The sequence below is a fragment of the Tasmannia lanceolata genome, unplaced genomic scaffold (genome assembly GCF_043159265.1).
Source record: "Tasmannia lanceolata isolate RefF3 unplaced genomic scaffold, GAP_Taslan_0.1 ptg000004l, whole genome shotgun sequence".
Taxonomy (NCBI): Eukaryota; Viridiplantae; Streptophyta; class Magnoliopsida; order Canellales; family Winteraceae; genus Tasmannia; species Tasmannia lanceolata.
Window position 1 is genome coordinate 3424105 of NW_027518681.1, and position 22746 is coordinate 3446850.

Sequence of the window (22746 nt, forward strand, 5' to 3'; positions counted from 1 at the left end):
CAGGATAATCCTAACCCTCCGATCTGAACTGATCTGAATATGGAGATTTTCAAAAATCATTTATGGTATCTTCTACAGATCAGAGGGTTAGGATAATCCTATGGAAATGATTTTTGGGGCACAACCTATTTACATTGTGCCCAAACATATGAACGGTTTGGATCATCAAACATAGTGGGCCATACCTGCTTTTTTAGACTTCATGTGTTTTCACGGCCACCCATCATGTAAATTCTCAGAAAAATGAAGCAACCTAGTGATGATCATATGGCAAATCTTTAATTTCTGATTGAACATCAACAGCTTTCAATTAGATTTTCTATATACTAGTAAGAAATGCACGTGCGACTAAGGTATTTTACATGGTTTAATATACCTAGGAAAAGACACTTTTTTTTCGTGAAAATCATCATTTTATTAACCAACTAAAAGGACAACTACTATATAAACTAATGTAACAGATAGTAGTTATAATCCAAACACTACCAAAAAAACAGTGGGCCCACATTGTTTGGATGATCCAAAGCATTCATTTGATGGGCCCTGACATAGATAGGGTGTGCCCAAAAAATCAGCTCCATAGGATCATCCTAACCCTTCAATATGTGGACGAACCGTCAACTGAGGGGGTCTACCTTACAGAAATTGAAACCACAAGGGGTCTACTTATAACTTTTTAAACATTAGGGGTTAAGTTGAATGTGTCAGAAACCACAGTGGGTCCCTAAACTAATTCATGTGACTTCAATATCTATATTTACGTTGAAGGTATAGGAGGAATTATATGTATTCACTCTTGAAATGGAATCAGCTGAGAAGGAAAAGAAAAAAAGAGGGCATAAGGAGAATTTCAAAGCAGAAAAAGTGTTGACGGTATATGAGGAATTATATGTATTCACTCTTGAAATGGAATCAACTGAGAAGGAAGCAAAAAAAAAGAGGGCATAAGGAGAATTTCAAAGCAGAGAAGTGCAAATTCAATTAGAGTTATGATGACGAAAGAAACCTATTGATTGATAAAAAGGTGAAGACCCGGATCAAATTTCGGCCGTTTCCGCCACAAGAAAAGGTGGGGAGAACTCAGTTATTAGATGAAAAGAAGCTTTGTAAAATCACACAAAACCAGTCTGAATTAGGGATTGGGTCTGTAGTTCAATGGTTGAAGCTCACTATCTCAACTTTGAGTTCGCAGGTTCGATCCCAGCTTAACTACCAATAATTCAATAAAAAAACCACTTTGAATTGGTTAGTCTTGGTTTTTGCGCAAACCACCAATCTCACCATAAATTTATTGTTGATCGAAAAATTAAATTAGGTTTTAGGGGGAAAGAAAAGAAATCCCAATGCCCAACAACCAATAATAATAGAATTTAATTATGGCAAACAAAACCTGTAGAAGGAGAAAGAAAGATCCCAATACTCAATCATGAGAATGCCCAACATCAAATAACAATAGAACTGAATTACAACAAACAAAAGCTGTAGAACTAATCTTTAATTAAAGCGCCATCATAGAGAAAGATCGCACAAAGAAGCTTCATTTCAATGAAATGAGAAAGTTGTGCATAGAAATAATAATGGAAGAAGTCAGCAATTATATCCTACTATTATATCCGACTGTTGGTTATTTTTCCATAAAGCAAAGAGAGGGGTTTTCAATGCCCCGGCGGAACCAACCCTCGGACGAAGCTAGTTTACATCGTCTTTGTGAAGGAGCTAGGGTCCTCCTTATATTGTTGTTGAGCTCCCTAATCAGCTCTACATTTCCGCATAGATTGTTTAGGATATTTGACATTTGACTTGTGGTTCTGGTTAATCTCATTGATCATCTAAGATGTTTTGGACTTTGAACAAAGCTCTTTTGAAAGGTCTGTAAAACCTTGTAATCCATTTGGGTTCCATTGCTAAGGCCGAAAAATGTATCCCTGTCTATTTTTCCAAGTGGAAATCAATCCAATCAAAACCAATCCTGCATAAATAAAAAACAAAAGAGTGGAAAAAAGGTTAGAAATAAGGAAAAATGGAAGTTGCTCTGTCAGCTTTGTAGTGGGTACCCATCATTTTATCAGCAGAAATTGAACAAAACAATTAAACTATATAAGTTACAGAAACTCTCTTTATCCTTGTAAAACAACAACAACTAAATAACAACAAGAACGGGAACAAAAAAATAGAATAACAACAACAGTCCCCACATAAAAAAACCAAAGAAAATTGCTTATAAAGGGGCTTTACCAAAACAAAGCCATGGTTTTTTTTTACTCATTTGAGGTTTTTTCTTTTCTCCTCAGGTATACAATTTTTGTTCACAGTTGTCCTCCGTTTTACTAAATTGAAGCCATGATTTTTTTAATGAATTTGAGATGCTTTTGCTTCTCTTCTCAGGTAGACAATTTTTGTTTGCATTTATTCGTTTCTCAGCCAGACAATTTCTGTTCACAGTTTTTCAACCATCTTCCATTGTCTTTTTCCTCGTTCAATTTCTTTTTAAGAAGAGAAGAACGTGAAGAAGTGAATGAAATAAAAAAAGCCCAAAAGAAGGTGGGAAGAAATCCTAAGTAGCAACTTTCATGAAAGAGTAGGACAATAGAGCGATGTGCAAGGAGGAGGAGAGCCGGAGCATAAGAAAGGATATTAATGTTTTTATCACTTTTTACATTATCCTAAGAACTTTCCAAGCTAATCAGATGATCAAGAATGTGATATGGTTATCACATCAAGTCCAGTATTTTATAAAAAATAGTGGAGCTCACTTCATAGGATGATATATACTGTTCATTTGTTGGGCCACAAAGATAGGCAGCACCAGAAGATAATTTCGATAAGATGATCCTAACACGCCGATCTATAGGCTTCAGTCCCTCTACATACCGGAGGATTAGGATCATCCTATCGAAATTATCTGGGGATGCAGCCTATTTACATTGTGGCCCAACAAACGAACGGCTTGGATCATCCTATGAAATGTGCCCCCACTGCACGTTTTTGAAAAATACTAATCTTCATGCGCAAACAACATTTAAAAATTCTACTTATCAATACTAATTGGTGATAAAAATAAAATAATAATATTTCTAACCAATATTTTGCAGTTTAAATATGTACTTAGGTGGGGCACTTAGCTAGATTTGTTCATAGATAAAAATTTAAAAATTTCTATTTAACTCATGATATACGGATTTAGATTGCAATAATGGATTTGTTGGATTATTAGGACAAAAATCCAGTAAATTTGATTTATCCATATTAATTGGGCCCCACTTTTGCATTATTTACACAATCAGATCCGTCGATCGAAAGGGAATCATAAGTCCAACCAAATGCGGTTTAGGCCATTCAATAATTTTTTTTTTTTTCACCAAGGGCATAAAAATAACAAATAAAAATTAGCCCCTAATTTTATGATAAAACACAATCATTCATGTTGAGGTAGAAGAACCAAGATTTTTTCGTCTTATATTCTGTGAGCCTCTAAGTCCATTAATTTTAAAAAAAAAGTTCAGTAGGGCCCACTTCATAGGATGATTTCCAAGCTGTTCATTTGTCGGGGCCACGGTGTAAATAAGCTGTAACATGTAACCCAAAAATCATGTCCGCAGGATGATCTTAGTCCTCCGATCTATAGTGAGACCGCACATTATAGAAACATCTATAGATCGGAAGGTTAAGATCCTCCTATGGATATGATCACGGGCTGCGTTCTATTTACGCCGTGGCTTAACAAATGAACGGTTTGGATCATCCTATGAAGTTGGCTCCACTGTACTTTTTTGAAAAATACTGGATCCCAAGAAAAATACTTCAAATTAGAATACTTAAATCTGTCACCAAGAAATTCACCCCTTTGAAAGAAGAATACACCCTCCCCCCCGGAAAGAAGAACACGGGGGCTGTATTCTTCTTTCAAGGGGCGAATTTATCACCGCGTATATTATTGAAAGAACGTTGAAGAAAGACAGAAAGAAGAACGGTTCCTTGACTTATTGAGCTGTGCACAGTTTGTACTATTATCTTTTCTGACGCAATTTTGGCTCTCTCTTTTCCCTTTCGGTAATAAAAATGGCCTGGCATAGGGAGGATGGCTAATATGCCCTTGAGAAATTGGACATTGTGGGAAGACATAAGAAGCAAGGGTAAGGAATTTAGACGGAAGGCGCAGACGAACTTTCGATGGTTTTCCCTTTTAATAGTAAAGGATTAACAAGGGAACTATGTAAAGGGTGGTGTTTTTTTGTTGGCTATGCGAAGGATACTTGTTAAGTTCTTACTTGTATATATTTAAAAATAATGCTATATTAAGGGCCTGTTTGTTTTAGATTGTGACAACCGATTGTGGAGTCCCCGAGCGATCATTGGACTCAATTTTAGTACAATTTTAGGTCCAATAATTGGTCGGGTACTTCACAATAGGTTGTGATAATCTAAAACAAACGGGGCCTAAGTCGCTAAGGAGCTAATTTTAGTATGTAAATGAATCTCTCAGTTGCACCAAACTGACCGGTGCACAGGGTCTAATTTAAAAACCGGACAGCTCAATTTTTTTTAAACTATGCTAACTTGGTCAAACCAGACCCAAAAAATGACCAGGTAGGATTGATTGTTTGAGAAAATTAGTGAGTTATGTCTAGAGGAGAAATTATATAATAGGTGGCTGTATAAGCTCGCATTTTTCAAAAGGTCAAAGGTGTAGTACCTTGTCGTAGCGGTCCTTATATACTAGTAAGCAACCTGTGCGGTGCACGGGTGCCGAAGAGAAAAAAGGAATGCCATGCATGGGTAGAGGCACGGGTTATCCGTGCTATGGAGGGGTTTAAAGTAGTGAGACCCAAACTAATAAAAATGATGTGCAAAAGGTGGGCCCATCCAATGGAGAAGCCCATGTAAAATGGCAGGCCCATGCCATGCATCGGTGGGCCCGGAGGTGACCCGTGCTATGCATGAGTCTAAAGTGGTGAGACCCAAACTTTAAAAATGATGTGCAAGAGGTGGGCCCCATCCAACCAATATGCCCATGTCAAATGGTAGGCGGGTCCACCCGTGCTATGCATAGGCTTAAAGTGGCGAGGCCCATTAGGATGACATGCACATCCCACATGTTAGAAAAAGTACCATGTTTTCGTCAATTGTTTGCAAGGTGCCCCAATCCGTAATTAAAATAACTGGATATAGTCAATATTTTGCAAAGCGCCCCAATCGGTAGTATAATTTCGCATTAAAAAAGCAGCCGCAAATGTTGACTTTGGGTGATCCAAACAATTCATTTGAATGGTCCTCACATAGATAGGGTGTCCACAAAAAATCAGATCCATAGGATCATCCCAACCCTACGATTTGTGGAGGTAAAATGGACGTGTATAAACCTTCACAAATTAGTCCATTTTTTGCCTCCATAGTTTGAATGGTTAGGATGATCCTATGGATCTGATTTTTTGTGGACACCCTATCTATGTGAGGATCATTCAAATGAATGGTTTGGATCACCCAAACAATGTGAGGATCATTCAAATATATATATATATATATATATATATATATATATATATATATATATATATATATATATATATATATAGAGAGAGAGAGAGAGAGAGAGAGAGAGAGAGAGAGAGAGAGAGAGAGAGAGAGGAAACGGTTGGTGAGCTAGCTTGCCCAATCACATGGGGGCCCACTTTGTTAGGATGATCCAAACCATTCATTTGAAAGTCCCTTACATAGATGGGGGGTGTACTAAAAATCAGCTCCATAGGATCATCCTAACCCCTCCATTTGTGGAGGACAAAAATGGGGCAGATTTGTGTCTGTCCATTTTTGTCCTCCACAAATGGAGGGGTTAGGATGATCCTATGGAGCTGATTTTTAGTACACCCCCCATCTATGTAAGGGACTTTCAAATGAATGGTTTGGATCATCCTAACAAAGTGGGCCCCCATGTGATTGGGCAAGCTAGCTCACCATAAGTTTGGTGAGCTTAAGCTCACAAACAGTTTCCTCATATATATATATATATATATATATATATATATATATATATGAGGAATAAGATTGTACGCTCGACCGTACCTAAAGTTAGGTACGGTAGAGTGCCAAATCACATGGGTCCCACATTTTTGGTGAGCATCTAAACCATTTATTTGCAAGGCCCCATCATAGATAGAATGCATACCAAAAATCAGCTCCATAAGATCATCCTAACCCATCCATTTGTGGAGGCCAAAATGGACAGACAGTGTTTGTCCACAAATCTGCCCATTTTGGCCTCCAGTTTTGGAGGGGTTAGGATGATTCAATGGTGCTGATTTTTGGTATGCACCCTATCTATGATGAGGCTTTGCAAATGAATGGTTTAGATGCCCACCAAAAATGGAGGACCCATGTGATTTGGCACTCTACCGTACCTAACTTTAGGTACGGTCGAGCGTACAATCCTTTTCCTCTATATATATATATATATATATATATATATATATATATATATATATATATTGTATTAACAATCGAAATATGATCGAAAGAAAAAAAAAATCTCTATTCGATGGGGCTTCTTTTTTGAATGATATTCAAGAAAATAACATTCTAGAAAGATTCATAGCTATAATTGTAAACCATGATCGAATCCATGGAAGCATTGCTTTATACATTCCTGTTGGTCCCGACTCTAGGGATAATTTTTTTCACTATCTTTTTTCGAGAACCACTTAAGGTTCCTACAAAAAAGATGAAATGATTTTTTATTATCTCAATTGAAGTAATGAGGCTCGTCCTCGTGTACGACCCACTCCATAGGATGATCCGAGCCGTCCATTTGTTTCGGCCACAATGTTAATAGGTTGTGCCCCAAAAATCATAACCATAGGAAGATCCTAACCCTCCGATTTATAGAATGATTGGAGCCGTGTTGTCCCTCTAGATCTTTTTATGCTCCCCTCACCCCCACCATCTCAAGTCTCTCCCTCTTCTGCATATCTCTTACAACTAGACTCCTCAAGGCCTCAAATGCCTTGTGGAATATATTTTCCTGTTTGCAAACACGCACTAAATAACACCTAATCAACGAGATAAGTCATTAATAAGTCACTAAAAACACTACGATTCCAGATTTATTGCTAAGATGATTAATTAGGGTGCATTTGGATTGGGGGAATCAGGAATTGCTCTCTCTTCGGTCCCTCTGTCTATTAATCGCAGCCCAATCTTTCCAAAAGGCTGTAAATATTTATAAAAACAAGAGAAATGTTGATAGGGCAAGGATTGCCTTTATCAATAAAGGTGGTGCTGATATCTATTACTATCATAAAAAACCAAAGCATTTAGTGCCGTTATCACAACAAGGTAGTGCCTGAGAGCATACGTTGTGCAGATGGGTGGTAGATATACATTAGTAAATTGAACAACGTCCCCTCAAAGATCTGTTATGTAACGAAATAAAACTATGGGGCATATATAGCATCATAAAATATGAAAGTTGGGCCATATGCATATAAGCAGCAACACATGAAACCAAATCTATCATCTGACCCATAAAAAAAGAAACAGCCCGTCACTCTCCTATTAAAAATCACAACACTTTGCCCGGGCACGTCGCAAGTCCTTCTCTCCACTATGGTAACAATAAAGTATTAGATAGAAATGAATCTCTCTATCTATATAAACTCAAATAACCTTAACCCAATTCCATAATCACATTACCATCTCATCTCTAGTCTCAGTACTCTCCTCCATGGCTTCAACATATCAATGCTTCTTGGCGGCCTTCTTTATTGTAGGAGTTTGGGCTTCTCAAGCTACGTCCAGAACGCTCCTCGAGCCATCCATCTCCGAAAGGCACGAGCAGTGGATGGCACGATATGGGCGTGTGTACAAGGACGTAGCAGAGGAGGAGCAACGTTTCAAGATATTCAAAGATAATGTCGAACTCATAGAATCTTTCAACAAGGACGCAGGCAAGCCCTACAAGCTAAGTGTAAACGAATTTGCAGACCAAACTAATGAGGAGTTCAGGGAATCTCGTAATGGGTATATACCCTCCCTAACAAGGGGATCGTCCACCTTCATGTATGAGAACGTCAGTGCAGTGCCATCTACCATGGACTGGAGAAAGAAAGGAGCTGTTACACCCGTCAAGGACCAAGGCCAATGTGGTTAGTAACCTATTGCCCACATGTGTAGGATTATCTCCTTTCTCTAAATTTATCTAGCGACGATACACCTTTATTTAGTTTGATTGATTACTGTGAAACAACCAATTACTCCAAAAGCTTAAGAGCGTGTTCGTTTAAGATTGTTACAACCGATTGCGAGCCTAAAACCTATTATTGGGCTCAATTTTACATTTAAATTTGAGCCCTTTAGCACATCTGGGGCTAACAATCGGTTGTCACAATCTCAAACGACCAGGGCCTAAGCTGTTAGAGTTGGTGTTATTTAATCATTTATACTTCAACACTGCCCCTCACTTGTGGGCTGTGGCCCCTCTTTTGTGTGTGTGTGTGTTTGTTGGATGTACACTTGGCACATGTGGCCCCTCTTTTGGATAGGCCGTACACATGGTATGAAAGATTTTTTGTGTTTAGAACTCAAGACCTTCCATTAGGCAATAGCTCTTATACAATGCGAAACAACAATTACTCCAAAAGCTTAAGCTGTTAGAGTTGGTGTTATTTAATCATTTATACTTCAACAATTACCACAGAATATTTGAACATGACATGCTACTTTCAAATTTTGCAAATAGGATGTTGTTGGGCATTCTCTGCAGTAGCAGCCATGGAAGGAATAACCAAACTCAAGACGGGTAAGTTGGTCTCTCTTTCTGAACAGGAGCTAGTCGACTGTGACACTAGTGGTCAGGATCAAGGTTGTGAGGGTGGTCTCATGGATGACGCGTTCCAATTCATTCAACAAAACCAAGGACTTACAACTGAAGCTAACTATCCTTACAAGGGAGTTGATGGCACTTGCAACACTAAGAAGGCACCTGCAGCCAAGATCAATGGCTACGAAGATGTGCCCGCCAACAGAGAGAAAGCACTATTGAAGGCTGTTGCGAGTCAACCCATTTCGGTTGCCATTGATGCCAGTGGAAATGCCTTTCAATTCTACTCTAGTGGTGTTTTCACTGGTGATTGTGGCACGAATCTCGACCATGGGGTTACTGCTGTGGGTTATGGAACAGCTAATGATGGGACCAAGTACTGGCTAGTGAAGAATTCATGGGGCAGTGGATGGGGTGAAAATGGATATATAAGGATGCAAAGGGATGTTGATGCTAAGGAGGGCTTGTGTGGCATTGCTATGGAGCCCTCTTACCCTACTGCATAATCTATTATAGTTCCTACTCTCATGTTTATCGTATTATGTTCTATGTGAAATTTCCAGAAAGAAGTGTGAAGTATCATGTAATTCAAATGTATGGTCGATCCTTGTTCCAATACCTGTTTTGGGAGTAAATGTTCAATATTGGTGGTAATGTTTAATGAGCTCAATAGATGAATGCCTTTACCATTTGATCCTTAGTTATCGATTATGTTTTGTTCGCCATTTCATTTTGGTCCGTGGAGCGGAACGTTTCGGTGTTTCGACCATTTTAGAAAAGATGCTACGAACGAAGAAATTTTTTTAAAAATAAAAAAATAAAAAAATGCTTAAAAATGGAAAAACATGGACATTGATCTTATGAAACTCAATCCATCATAACATCAAGATTGTAAAGATGAAACATTTACTTAAAGGAAAATCAACATCAACTAAAATGTCTGTGTTGACCAGTGCCTGATTAGATGAAAAAAAATTTAGAGACTAAATCATGATATTCTTTTCTCGAAATTTTGGTATTTAATAATGTTTGGACATTATAGAATTTTCGAATTTTTATATTTGAAAAAATTCTTCATTTGGAAGTATTTTTTTTTCTAAAAATGTCTAATTGTACTAGAACCGAAAAGTTAACCTTTTATCCTTTTAGAATTCGGTCTTGAAACTATTTTTAATAAATCTAAATGGCGGTTATTATTCTATTTACAAGTGAAATTTAAGTACTTAAATGACTTTGCTTATAAATATCCAATTTCTATGGAGCAAGGAAAAGAGAAGAGAAATACCCAATTCTAAGAAGGGGCAAGAAGAAGAGAGGAGAACTAAGAAGAGGGAAAAGATCAAAAGAAGAGAAGAAAATATAAAAAAATAAGTGTTTCGGTTGAAACACCCCATTTTGGATGAAACAAGGTAAATCGGGACGAAATTTGGGACAAAACAGAATGTATGGAGATTCCGTTATGGAATACAGAACGGATAAATCGGCTGAAACGAAATGAAATTCATAACTAAGGTGATCTAGTGGGGGTAAATAGAGGGTAAAGCATTTGTTTACCCCTTACCTAAAAACAGTGCTTGTTCTAGTGAGCGTAAACTCACATACTAACCTCCTTTTACCTTGTAAGTGGGTTGCCCTTCCTTCCTTCGTTTACCTCCAAACGTCAGAAATGACTTAACACGAGAACCACAGTAAGTACTATGAAATAACTAATCGTGTAAGTTTGTAAATTCAAACTAAAAAAATAAAAAATGCAAGCATTTTAAAACTCCTAAAAAAAATTAAATAACCTTTCCTCATAGGAATGGACAAAAGTGATCAAAATATCCTTATTTCCTAGATAATGACCAAAGTAACTCTATCTCATAGAAAATGACCAAAAGACCCTTATCTAATAGAAAATGACTAGAACACCTTCATCTCCCATGTTTACCGTGTTATGTTTCATATAAAAATTTCCAAAAAGAAAGGGAAATGTTATCAGCACTACTGTATTCTGATGAGGGCACTCCTCACTTTATTAAAAGTACGGCATGGCCCGCACCATAGGATGATCCAAACCGGCCATTAGATGGGCCGCAGCCTAAATAGGTTGTGCCTCGAAAATAATTTCCATAGGTTGATCCTAATTCTCCGATCTGAATGTTAGAGGGTTGATCCTAACCCTCGATAGATCTGAGTGTTAGGATCAACCTATGGAAATAATTTTTTGGGCACAACCTATTTAGGCTGTGGCCCATCTACTAGACGGTTTGGATCATCATATGGTACGGGCCATACGGTACTTTTAATAAAGTGAGGAGTGCCCTCATCAAAATACAGTAGTGCTGATAACATTTCCCAAAAGAAATTGTTAAGTAGTTTTCTCATGTAAGATCAATCGCCTTATCAAACAACCTGTTTTTGGAAGTAGATGCTCAATAGTGTTTAATGAGCTCGGTGAATGAATTTTGTTCTAGTAACACTTCTCCATTGTATCAAATTATCCAACAATGATAGAAATGGTAGTACAATCATCCAGAAGAGATCATGCACAATCATATACTGAAACTGAAACTGAATCACTTCAACCTCATAGGCTTAGTCCAAAACATATCATAATATACTACTGTCATGCCCCAAATCGGGGTCCCTGTTACACAAAGAACATGCGATGTATCATGGTATAAACTTGAGAGCAACACAAAATACAATTTTCATGATACAAAACATGTAACGATTCTCATTCTACTAGATATAGCTATGTACCATGGGAACTCTCCAATAAGCACGCGTTCCCACTCGGAAGGCAAAATAATACCATGGATATTATGAGAGCTCTCTCATAAACACACTTCCACTCGGAAGGCAAACAAATACCATAGATATTATGAGAACTCTCACATAAACGCAATTCCACTCGGAAGGCAAAACAATACCATGGTTATCATGGGAACTCTCCCATAAACGCACTTCCACTTCGGAGGAAAAACTATACCTCTACCTAGCCATACTATACTCACCGTGCAAATAGCACCAACGATTCAGTCGGAATAACCATCATATCAAAACGATAATCAACTAAGATTTATAAGCAACAAAAGTCCAACAGATCATAAGACATATTTTAATTTGTAGATTTCCATGCAACAAAGCATACGCGACAAAACCGAGTACTTGATCCAAGTATTCATGCATTTTATCAAACTAAACATGTTTTTCGAATATCATAGATATATCGGCTCCAAAACATAAATTTCATATTGCTAACACGGTTTGTAAATCAAAATTTTTATGCAGTAAAACATCCTACATAGAAGCACAAGTTACGTACCATTAATTTGAGAATCAATTCCTTCACAAATCCTTCAAGCTTGATCCCCCAAATTACCTAATATTCATGTTGTAACTATTTTAGAATGTTGGTAACACTTTTAAAACAATTTATAGGTCTTTACAACATTCAAAAACTACACAAAAGGGCCGAAACCCAACTCTGTAACTCAAATAGTAGTACCCGAGGGGTGTCTGCTTGGCCGACCAACCTCTGCTTGGCTGGCTATCAGAAAGTTCAAAACAAGGCTCGGCCGGCTGACTATCGAGAACCCTCCCTGGTTCTGTTTTGCGCGCGAGTCTCCCTTTTTTCCTCATACAAAACTATCCGAAAACCCTTGTTTCTTCTCCTAGAACATAACTAAAACACTTGATTTACCCCTTAAATTCAAAACATAATTTGGATTCTTAAATCTCATAAAGATTATGTAAACCTTGGGTAAAAACGAATTTCAGCCCTAGTCTTCTTACCAAATCAATCCCTACAATTTATCTTCTTTTAAAACTGATTTCTCCTTTGACAATCAACATAAAAGCATCAACATTGATCTCAGATTTGTAAATCCGATTACTTTAAACTTCTACCCGGCCCAAGAATTCAAGAAGATCAATTTGTGTATTGGGTTTAACAATCAACAATTGATTCACGCATCCAAGATCGAATCTTGTTTCTCCAGTCACAACATTAATTACTGATTTGGGAAGGATTTACAGATCAAAAGAAATTAATAAAACCCTTCACATAAGTACTCTTTGTAGAAAATGTCTCCATCCTCCTAAGAACTCCACACGTTTTTCTCTAAAGGAATACCACATGGGATTTTGGTGTCAAAATACTAAAGCAACAATATTACTTACCTCGGATGAAGACCCAACTCTATTTCGGACTCCAAACTTCAATCACATATTACCCAATTCCTAATCATTAGAAATGTTTCTTAGTAACCATAAACATTACAAAGGTGTCACATAAGATGCCCGAAGTGGGCTAAAATTAACTCTGAGGCGGACATAGGTTCGGTTGACTGACCCTTGTCTCGTCAACCGGACCTAAAAATAAAATTTCCCTTGTTTTGCCAGCAGAACCTAAGTTTTTAAAAATCTACTACTAAAGCTTCGGTTGACCAAAGACCTATTTGGTCGACCGAACACAGACTTGGTTGTCCAACTAGGTGTTCGGTCGACCATTTCTAAAGAACATGAGATTTCTCTCGACGGGGGATTTTATTCCCATATTCTCAAACTTTAATAGCTTCTAAATTCTTCGTTTCTCACTGGAATCGAGTAATGAGGTTGGTCTCATTGGAAACCTCGGGACGAGAGATTTCTAAAGACATCAAATAACTCGTCTAAATTCCACCGGACGACAAAAAAAATGAAGAAAAGTCCCTTCTTAAACCCTAATCTTCATGAAATCAGAATAACGGATGTCAAAATCGAACTCTAACAAAAGTTCTCTGGTGTCCACAATGATCTCCAGCGATCAAATCTCCCTCGCCCCCACTCTATTCTTCTCCTTTTCCGTCTTTCTCTTTTCTCTTCCTCTCTAGAGGTAAGATAGAATCTCTCTTTCTCTTCTTTCTGAGAAAGAGACATATGGCAAAACACAGATTTCTCAGTGGACAAAAATATGCAGAGATTAAATCTTTCTCCTTAAAAATAGAAAACACAACCAACTCTTAGAAAAGTAAGCGTCCCACACTCCCTAGAATCCTCTCCATAAGACTACACTTCCCTCTTTAAACGTCCAACTACAACCCAATTAGAGACTACTTCAATTGGGATTAAAAATTCTCTAAAACTAATTGAAGTTAAAGGTATCCGAATACGCTTCTTGTGTGTGTGGGGCCTCACAGATTATGTTGAGCTAATTTTAACTCTAACTTTTGGAAAAAATACCCCTTCTTAGAGACGAATTTACATACGTGATTGTGTGGGGTATTACAGAATCCATGCCTTTAAACCACTGGCATGGAGAAATTAAATTATAAACACCTTGTTGGGCTTAACTACCTTGTCAAAGAGGTTAACAAGAATAATGCAGAAGGTAAATGTAAGGCAATCATGAGAACCATTGCCATGTTACACAACCCAAGTTAATCCATCACCTACATTGGAGAAAACCAAGTTCTTAGAACACTATTGGGTTGCTGTTTTAGCTTAACATGCATGAGCTGGTGCAACATAAGCGAGATTATTGAAACTGAATGTCTTGTTTGCATGGCTCGACATTCGAAAAAGTTGTCTTTATCCCTTTGGATTCAGTATGTTTTTGGAAAGTCGAAGCATATATTAGTAGTCTAAGTTTGTGTGCTATGCAATAAAAGAATTCAATTTTGAAAGGTATCTTCACGCACATGGTAACATTCCTTACTTTCATGGTTAGACCTTTGTTTGTTTTGGCGTCTTGATCGAGGGAAACAAATGGCCATGGGTGCAACAGTCTCCCCTCAAGAAATTCCCATCCATGCTTCAAGTGTTTGTACCACACCTTCTGTCCTCTAGTCCTTGTTTCTCAAAGCTTAGGAATCGTCCTCAAAATTCTCATGGCGTATTATTAAAATCCTTGATTTAACTTACTTGATTCTCCTTATATGCTTCCCATAGATTCTTCTTATACTCTTCTTGAGTTCCATACTTTTCAACACCCAAGAAAATCCCCATACTCTACAGTTTTTTATATTAAGAAACCAAGTCTTACCCTTCATGCCTTTTGAGAGTTGTTTTAAGATTACATGTGGGACGTTTTTTAACTCCCCCATAAAAACCCAAGTAGTAAAGAACATGCACGTACTTTTTCTTCTATTTGACTTGGGTTCTTTTGAACGATCTTGTCACAAGAGGTTTTTCACGTAACCACAGTATTGTAGCAGGATCCTTTAAAATAGCCATGACTTTTCAGTCTTTTCAGCGGCTTTTCTGTTCTACATGCAAGTGTACAAGAAAAAAAAACTAGTGGGACCCGCATTAAGGGATGTGATATATTCGCCCACTTTTTTTTTACTTGGGACAGCCCCCTCTAGGGTAATTACCACTCCACTTTTACACCAGAGGAGGCTGTCCCATGTAACGGGGTAAATATATCATTTCCCGTGGTCTAAAGATAGGTCATGTCCCAAAAGAACATTTTCATAGGATGATACTAATCCTATGATCTATGGAAGTTTAAAATGAAGTTTAGACTATCCAACTTGGGCTGTCTTGGATCGAGTTGAGACCAACCCTAACCGAACCCAAGGTAGCATTACCTAAACCCTAACCCTACATTCAGGAGCAGGGTTGACCCAACCCGCCTCTAAATCTCTCAACCCTAACCGGTCGGAGGGGTTCAGGTTTGCACAGGACAAAAACAAAATATGCGAAAATGGACATAAGTTTCGAGATCGAGTTGGCTTGGATGGGGACGCAATAAAATCATGATAAAATTTGGGACACCGGGTCGAGACTGTTGGGTCGGTTTGCCCAAGGCCTCAACCCTAAACCAACCTGAAATTAAATCAGGTTGGCTTTTTTCAACCCTAATATATATTCTGTTGAACAGATAGAAGGATGATAGCAACATGAAAGGAGCGAAAGAGAGCAAGGTCAGATAAGTGGACATGGAGGACAGACAAGAACATAGAGCATGGTTTTCCAGGATGGACGATAGCAACAATAAGATGTAGGTGGGACCCTTTAAAATTTTGGGGATTGATGGGGTTGATGATGATGTGAAAAATGAGGTGCAACACAAAAGCCAGCAAAGGCTTTTTAGGTGGGGGCAGTGCGAGGATCGAGTAGTCTATTTTGAGTCGGGCAAAGGGAATTGAGAGCCAGTCCTTCATCTTAGGGTACAGAAGAAGAGTGTGTGTCACGTGTGGGCATGCTTTGCTGTTACTCACATGATATATACAGATATAATACAATCTGTCTGCCTTTGGAGATCCACATTCCTAGTGGATATCTAAACACGGGGAGTGGATAGGATATGTGAGAGAGAGAGAGAGAGAGAGAGAGAGAGAGAGAGAGAGAGAGAGAGAGAGACTTTGTTTCCCACAAGGTCACAAGGCAATGGTCCCGGGTTCAATACATACATGCTTATCTAGCAAGAGACCCACCAATGAAAATGACATAGATACATGGATATGCACACAAAAATACATACATCTATCTGAAATATATACTATGTCTGTATCTTTCAAAGAATTTTTTTTATTGGAAAACCTTTTCTTAATACCTCATGTTTTGTTTCAATAAGGTGGGACCAAACGCTTTAGACCCAAGTATAGCATGGGTGGGGGTCACCGTATTATACTTGCTCTGATGGCCCACTATCTTACACCTCATGCTATGAGGGGTTGGGGCCCACCATTTTATAACAATGCCTAGAATGGGTGGGGCCCACCATTCTACACCTCATGTTTTGATGTGGTGGGCACACCATTTCCACACAAATCCATGCATAGGGTGGGGCCTACCATTTTACATCTCATGTTATTGATGGGATGGGGCCAGCGTTTTACACTCATGTTTTATGAGATGGGACCTGCCATTTTACACCTCAAGTTTTGGTGGGTGCATGGGGCCCCCATCTCTATTCTCTACACAAACCTATTCATAAGGTGGAGCCTACCATTTTACCCCAAATGTTAATGATGATGCGGGGTTCACCATCTCTATCCAAACATAGCATGGGACCATAATACTAGTACACACATATACATGTGAAAATATACACAATTTTTGCATGGAACCATAATACTGGTACACATATACATGTGCATATATACACAAGTATTGTATGTATATATGTATACAGCATGCATGGATACTAGAAGGGGTTTGTATTAGACGCAAACAAGGGAGGAGGGTTGAGTTCCCCCTAAAACAAGTCTCATCCAAAACTAAAACCCTAAGTTGAATTCCAGGACACGCTTGAACCGAAACTGTTCCAAATGATTTCCTCATGATATAGCCGTGAGCCCCACATCTCTCTCTCAATTCTCCCCTCATTACATGACAAAACCCAACTCCCACGTCCAGACAACCCCATGGCCGGCCATTTCACATGCCCCCAAATAAGAACACAAAGCCAACCCCTCTATAACCTCCAAAACCCCACAACACTCTCTCTCTCTCTCTCCCCACCCTGACAAGAGATACCCTTTTCCGGCTACCAAAACCCTAATACTTCTATCCCCTCATTGCACTCTGATTCCAACTGGAAAAGCTGATATGCTTATCTGCTTCTTTGTGGAATTTGACCTCAATCTTGTTTTTGGGATGTGGGTTTCTTTTGGTTGAGTCCTTTTTTTCATCGGAAGAACTAAAAATCCCAAAAGCTGAACTGTCTATTTTCTGAATTCAGTTGCAGAATTTTCCCTAAATATACTGAATACACACAAAAGGGTCGTTTCCCAAGGCCACCTCTATTTGACTCGTCTCTTTCCCCTCTTGCTCACCTATCTTCAATTCTCTCTCCACTGATCCTTCAAAACTTTTCTAAAATTCTCAAATTTTCTCTCCACTACTCTCTCATTCCAACTGTAAGGTATTTCAGACGTCATCACGTACCAGTGTCCAACCTCAAATTCTCTCTCCAAACACATCTCCATGATGCAATTCACAGAAAACCCACCACCATCTTTGCACCAGAGTGGAGTTGGGCCAACATCAAATCTTGCCATGAACAAGAACTCATTTTACCAGACCCCTCCATGGCCTGATTTTCCTACATCAAAGACAATAGGAAATTTCGGCGACACGAATTGCATGGAGCAACTGCTCGTCCACTGCGCAAATGCGATCGAGAGTAACGATGCAACTTTAGCCCAACAAATTTTGTGGGTCTTAAATAATATCGCCACCCCCGATGGCGATTCCAACCAGCGCCTTACTTGTGCCTTCCTCCGAGCTCTCATAGCCCGTGCAGCGAAAACTGGTAGCTGCAAGATACTCTCCGCAATGGATTATTCTAATTCCATCCTCTCAATCCAAACCCATAAATTTTCTTTAATTGAGCTTGCAAGCTTCATTGATCTTACTCCGTTTCACCGTTTCGGATTCTCCGCCGCGAATGCAGCCATTATCGAAGCCGTCGAAGGATTTTCGGTTGTTCATATAGTCGATTTTAGTGTAACTCACTGTATGCAAATCCCTACATTGATTGATTCGCTTGCTAACCGCCCCGAAGGCCCTCCCTTTATTAGACTCACCGTTGCCGGCACAGGTGGAAATGTCCCGCCGATGCTCGATCTCTCCTACGAAGAATTGGGTTCAAGACTAGTGAATTTTGCAAGGTCTCGGAATATAGGGATGGAATTTAGAGTGATTCCTTCAAGTTCTTCTAATGGTTATGCCTTCTTAATTGAACAAGTTCAAGCCCAACGGCTAGTTTTTTCGGAGGAAGAAGCTCTAGTGATAAACTGCCAGATGAAAATGCATTATGTTCCAGAAGAAACCCTAACCCTAGGTGCAATTTCCAGAACACATATATATATAGATGATACGCTCGAGTGTACCAAGCTTATGGTACACTCGAGTGCCCAATCACATGTGGGCCCACTTTGTTAGGATGATCCAAAGCATTCATTTGAAAGGCCCTTACATAGATGGGGTGTGTACCAAAAATCAACTCCATAGGATCATCCTAACCCATCCATTTGTGGAGGTCAAAATGGACAGACACTGTTTGTCCACAAATCTGCCCATTTTTGCCCTCCACTTTAGGAAGGGTTAGGATGATTCAATGGAGCTGATTTTTGGTACACACCCTATCTATGATAGGGCCTTGCAAATGAATGCTTTGGATCACCACAAAAAATGTGGGATCCATGTGATTGGGCACTCGAGCGTACCATAAGCTTGGTGCGCTCGAGCGTACAATCCTTTTCCTCATATATATATATATATATATATATATATATATATATATATATATATATATATATATATATATATAGAAAACGGTTCCTACACACGTGTAGATAAGTTATCTACACACTAGCTTAAGATACAGTGGGGGCCACATTATTTGGGTGATCCAAACCATTCATTTTTAAGGCCCTCACATAGATAGGGTGTCCACAAAAAATCAGATCCGTGGGATCATCCTAACCATTCGAACTGTGGAGCCAAAAATGAACTGATTTGTGAAGGTTTAAAGACATCCATTTTACCTCCACAAATCGTAGGGTTGGGATGATCTTATGGATCTGATTTTTTGTAGACACCCTATCTATGTGAGGGCCTTTAAAATGGATGGCTTGGATCACCCAAACAATGTGGGCCCCCACTGTATTTTAAGCTAGTGTGTAGAGAACTCTCTACACATATGTGTAGGAACCGTTTTCTCGGTTAGGATGATCCTACGGATCTGATTTTTTGTGGACACCCTATCTATGTGAGGGCCTTAAAAATGAATGGTTTGGATCACCTAAATAATGTGGCTCCTACTGTATTTTAAGCTAGTGTGTAGATAACTTATCTACACATGTGTGTAGGAACTATTTTCTCTCTCTCTCTCTCTCTCTTTATATATATATATATATGAGAAAAGGGTTGCTGCGCTCGAGGACAGCTAGGCTTAGCTGCGCTCGAGCACAGAAATAGGGGGTGGGGGTGATCCTAAGCATTCATTTGGAAGGTCCCATCATAGATGGAGGGCCTACAAAAAATCAGCTCCATTGGATCACTAATGGGTGTCCATTTGTGGGGGAAAAAAATGGACAGATACTGTTTGTCCACAAATCTATCCATTTTTAGCACCACAAATGGACACCCTAAGGTGATCCAATGGAGCTGATTTTTGGTGGACACCCTACCCATGAAAGGGCCCATCAAATGAATGCTTTGGATCCCACCCAAAATGTGGCCCCACCCTGTTTCTGTGCTCGAGTGCAGCAAATGCATGCTCTATCTCTCTCTCTCTCTATCTATATATATATATATATATATATATATATATATATATATATATATATATATACATATGAGGAAACTGTTGGTGAGCTTAAGCTCACCAAACTTATGGTAAGCTAGCTTTCTCAATCACATTGGGGCCCACTTTGTTAGGATGATCCAAAGCATTCATTTGAAAGTCCCTTACATAGATGGGGGGTGTACTAAAAATCAGCTCCATAGGATCATCCTAACCCCTCCATTTGTGGAGGACAAAAATGGACAGACACAAATCTGCCCCATTTTTGTCCTCCACAAATGGAGGGGTTAGGATGATCCTATGGAGCTGATTTTTGGTACACCCCCTATCTATGATAAGGCCTTGCAAATGAATGGTTTGGATCACTCCCCAAAATGTGGGACCCATTGGATTGGGAAAGCTAGCTCACTATAAGTTTGGTGAGCTTAACAGTTTCCTCTATATATATATATATATATATATATATATATATATATATATATATATATATATATATATATATATATATATATATATATATATATATATATCTTCCCTCTTTAGAGTTAAAATGGTTTTTTCCCGTAGTAATTTTTCGAGGAGTTGTGACGAATTCCAAATAAATATTGAAATTTCTATGTACTGAACATGAACGTGAGCAGTTGGATTAGAACGATAGTCCTATTGCAAATTTTGATATACCATAAGTGAACGTGAGCCGTTGGATTAGAACAATTGTTGAGATTATGGATAAGGGCATGATATAAAAGCCTTCTCATTAGTGAGTGAACGGTCAATCCAACACGTTCAAGAGCAAAAACCCCTTGGGAGGAGTAGTCCCTCTGCCACTGTAGCCCAGAAGATAGATTATTGGAATCTCTCTAAGCTCTCTCCTCTCATTCATCCCATTAGCATTCACTGAGCATCTCTATTCATCCCTGCATTCATCTTTCATTCTCATCTGCTCTGCTAGCGTTGGTTTTCAAATTTCATATCTCATATCACATGAAATTGTACCCGTTGCATATCGTAACTACATAAAATCAAGAGGTCAGGTGAAGTTGATTAAGCCTAAGAAGAATGAGTTCAAATTGAACGCGGATTGTGCTTCCAAAGGCAATCCTGGTTTATCATGTGGAGGAGGAATTATAAGAAACCATAAAGGTGAGATTTTATTTGCTTTTTCTCACTTTTATGAGAATGGCACTAACTTACAAGTAGAGATTAGAAGTATGTTAGACGGGCTGAGGTACTGTAAAGTATTTGGCCTATCTATCATTTGGCTTGAAGCAGACAATAAAACCTTGATTGACATGGTCGTTGACAAGAAGGATCCCCCATGGTCCATTAAATATTATTGGGAAGAACTTCAATCTTTGGTTTTAGAGTTGAGGGCAAAAGTGTCGCATCAATTTAGAGAAGCTAATTAACCTGGTTGCTGACTCTTTAACTATTTTTTCCTACAAAAGAAAAGAGAACCACACATACCGGCAATGGAAGGCCCTTCCTAGGGCTAGGGGCACATTAAGATGTGACTCTTTGGGCATTTCAGGTATCCGTTGTAAGTAATTTCCCTTTCATTTTGGTTTTGAGGTAAGGTGGTATGTTCCCTCTTTTACTTTTTATTCTATCAATAAAATTTTGCGGTGCGCTTGGGTTCCTTGATAAATTCCGGAAAAAAAAAAACTATATATAACCAAGAGAGAGAATGCAATTGATGTTGGGGTAAAATTCTGACCTACAGTAAGGCAGCAAAATGTGGCACAAATGGCGCATGAGTCCCAGTCAGTTCATTTCAGGGATCTCAGACTACTCATCCAGCTGGTTCAGAGTCAGCCCTCGCAGACATCTTCAGCAAGACAGCAGTGGGCCGGGTGGGCCGGGTCTATACGCTAACTCAGCAAGACACACTCCTGGTGTTAAATTGTTAAATTTTGAGGATGAAATTTCTTTAAGGGGGAGGATGAAATAGCCCAAATACCCCCTGCATGTAAGTAGACAAGAGGGGCCTTTTTTTGTCTTCTGGCTTAAGTTAGGTTATAAAAACCTCATTTGAGTCTTTTCATTTTTAGAAGAAACTTTAGAAAGGGAGAGAAGCTGTTGGAGAGCATTTTGATGCCGGGGAATTCGATCAAAGGTAAGAGTGTGGTTTGGGTATAGTTTTATTGCAAAGTTTTCTTTGATTAGCATACAAGAGAATTATTTTAGAAAAAATGAGATTTCCTCTTGTTTCTGACATATGGCGAGTTTCTGACGACATGGTTGAACCCGTTCGAATCCTTTCATCACAAGCTTTCCAACGAGTCCGACCTTTGTTGATTTTGTTGGATGGATAGTGAATTATGAAGGAAGGAAGTTGGTGAGAATAAGAAAAATCATATGGTTGTAGCAAAATTCTGTAACCGACCTAAATGGACAACTGTGGACTAAGACGGTCGATCGTCCAAATGTTCGATACCTTGGCGCAGTCGACCATGACCCTCTGTATGGTCAATGGTCCAAGTTCTTTGATCGATCGAGTGTTGGTCTGTCAACCATCTGGGAGTTTGGTTCCCTGGCAAGATTTCCTATGATATTAATTCTAAAGCTTATTTTTCGTTAAGCTATGTTTCTTCTTTCTAGATGATTTTGATCATTTTGTGATTGGATTTCGAACCCGAGAGACTTGTGATTAGCTTTTGAGGCAAGTAGAATGACACATCTTTAGTAAAATTGTGTTATTTGTTTT

General features: G+C 38.8%; 1 protein-coding gene and 1 pseudogene across 1 annotated transcript; both read left to right on the forward strand.

Moving 5' to 3' along the window:
* The first annotated feature begins 7675 nt into the window (after window positions 1-7675).
* On the forward strand, window positions 7676-9456 carry LOC143875723 (senescence-specific cysteine protease SAG39-like). The gene is made up of 2 exons (XM_077377326.1): window positions 7676-8138; window positions 8732-9456. Exons 1-2 carry the CDS (start codon window positions 7718-7720, stop codon window positions 9316-9318), a joined length of 1008 nt encoding a protein of 335 aa, XP_077233441.1. The 5' UTR covers window positions 7676-7717; the 3' UTR covers window positions 9319-9456.
* A 7801-nt stretch (window positions 9457-17257) lies between these two features.
* On the forward strand, window positions 17258-20689 carry LOC143875933 (scarecrow-like protein 32 pseudogene; annotated as a pseudogene).
* Window positions 20690-22746: the final 2057 nt, after the last annotated feature.

Bases quoted from the DNA above. Each gene is read 5' to 3' on its own strand.
- LOC143875723 (XM_077377326.1), top strand. From the start codon at position 7,718: ATGGCTTCAACATATCAATGCTTCTTGGCGGCCTTCTTTATTGTAGGA. The intron at 8,139-8,731 runs GTTAGTAACCTA...TTTTGCAAATAG, and splicing joins CAAGGACCAAGGCCAATGTG to GATGTTGTTGGGCATTCTCT.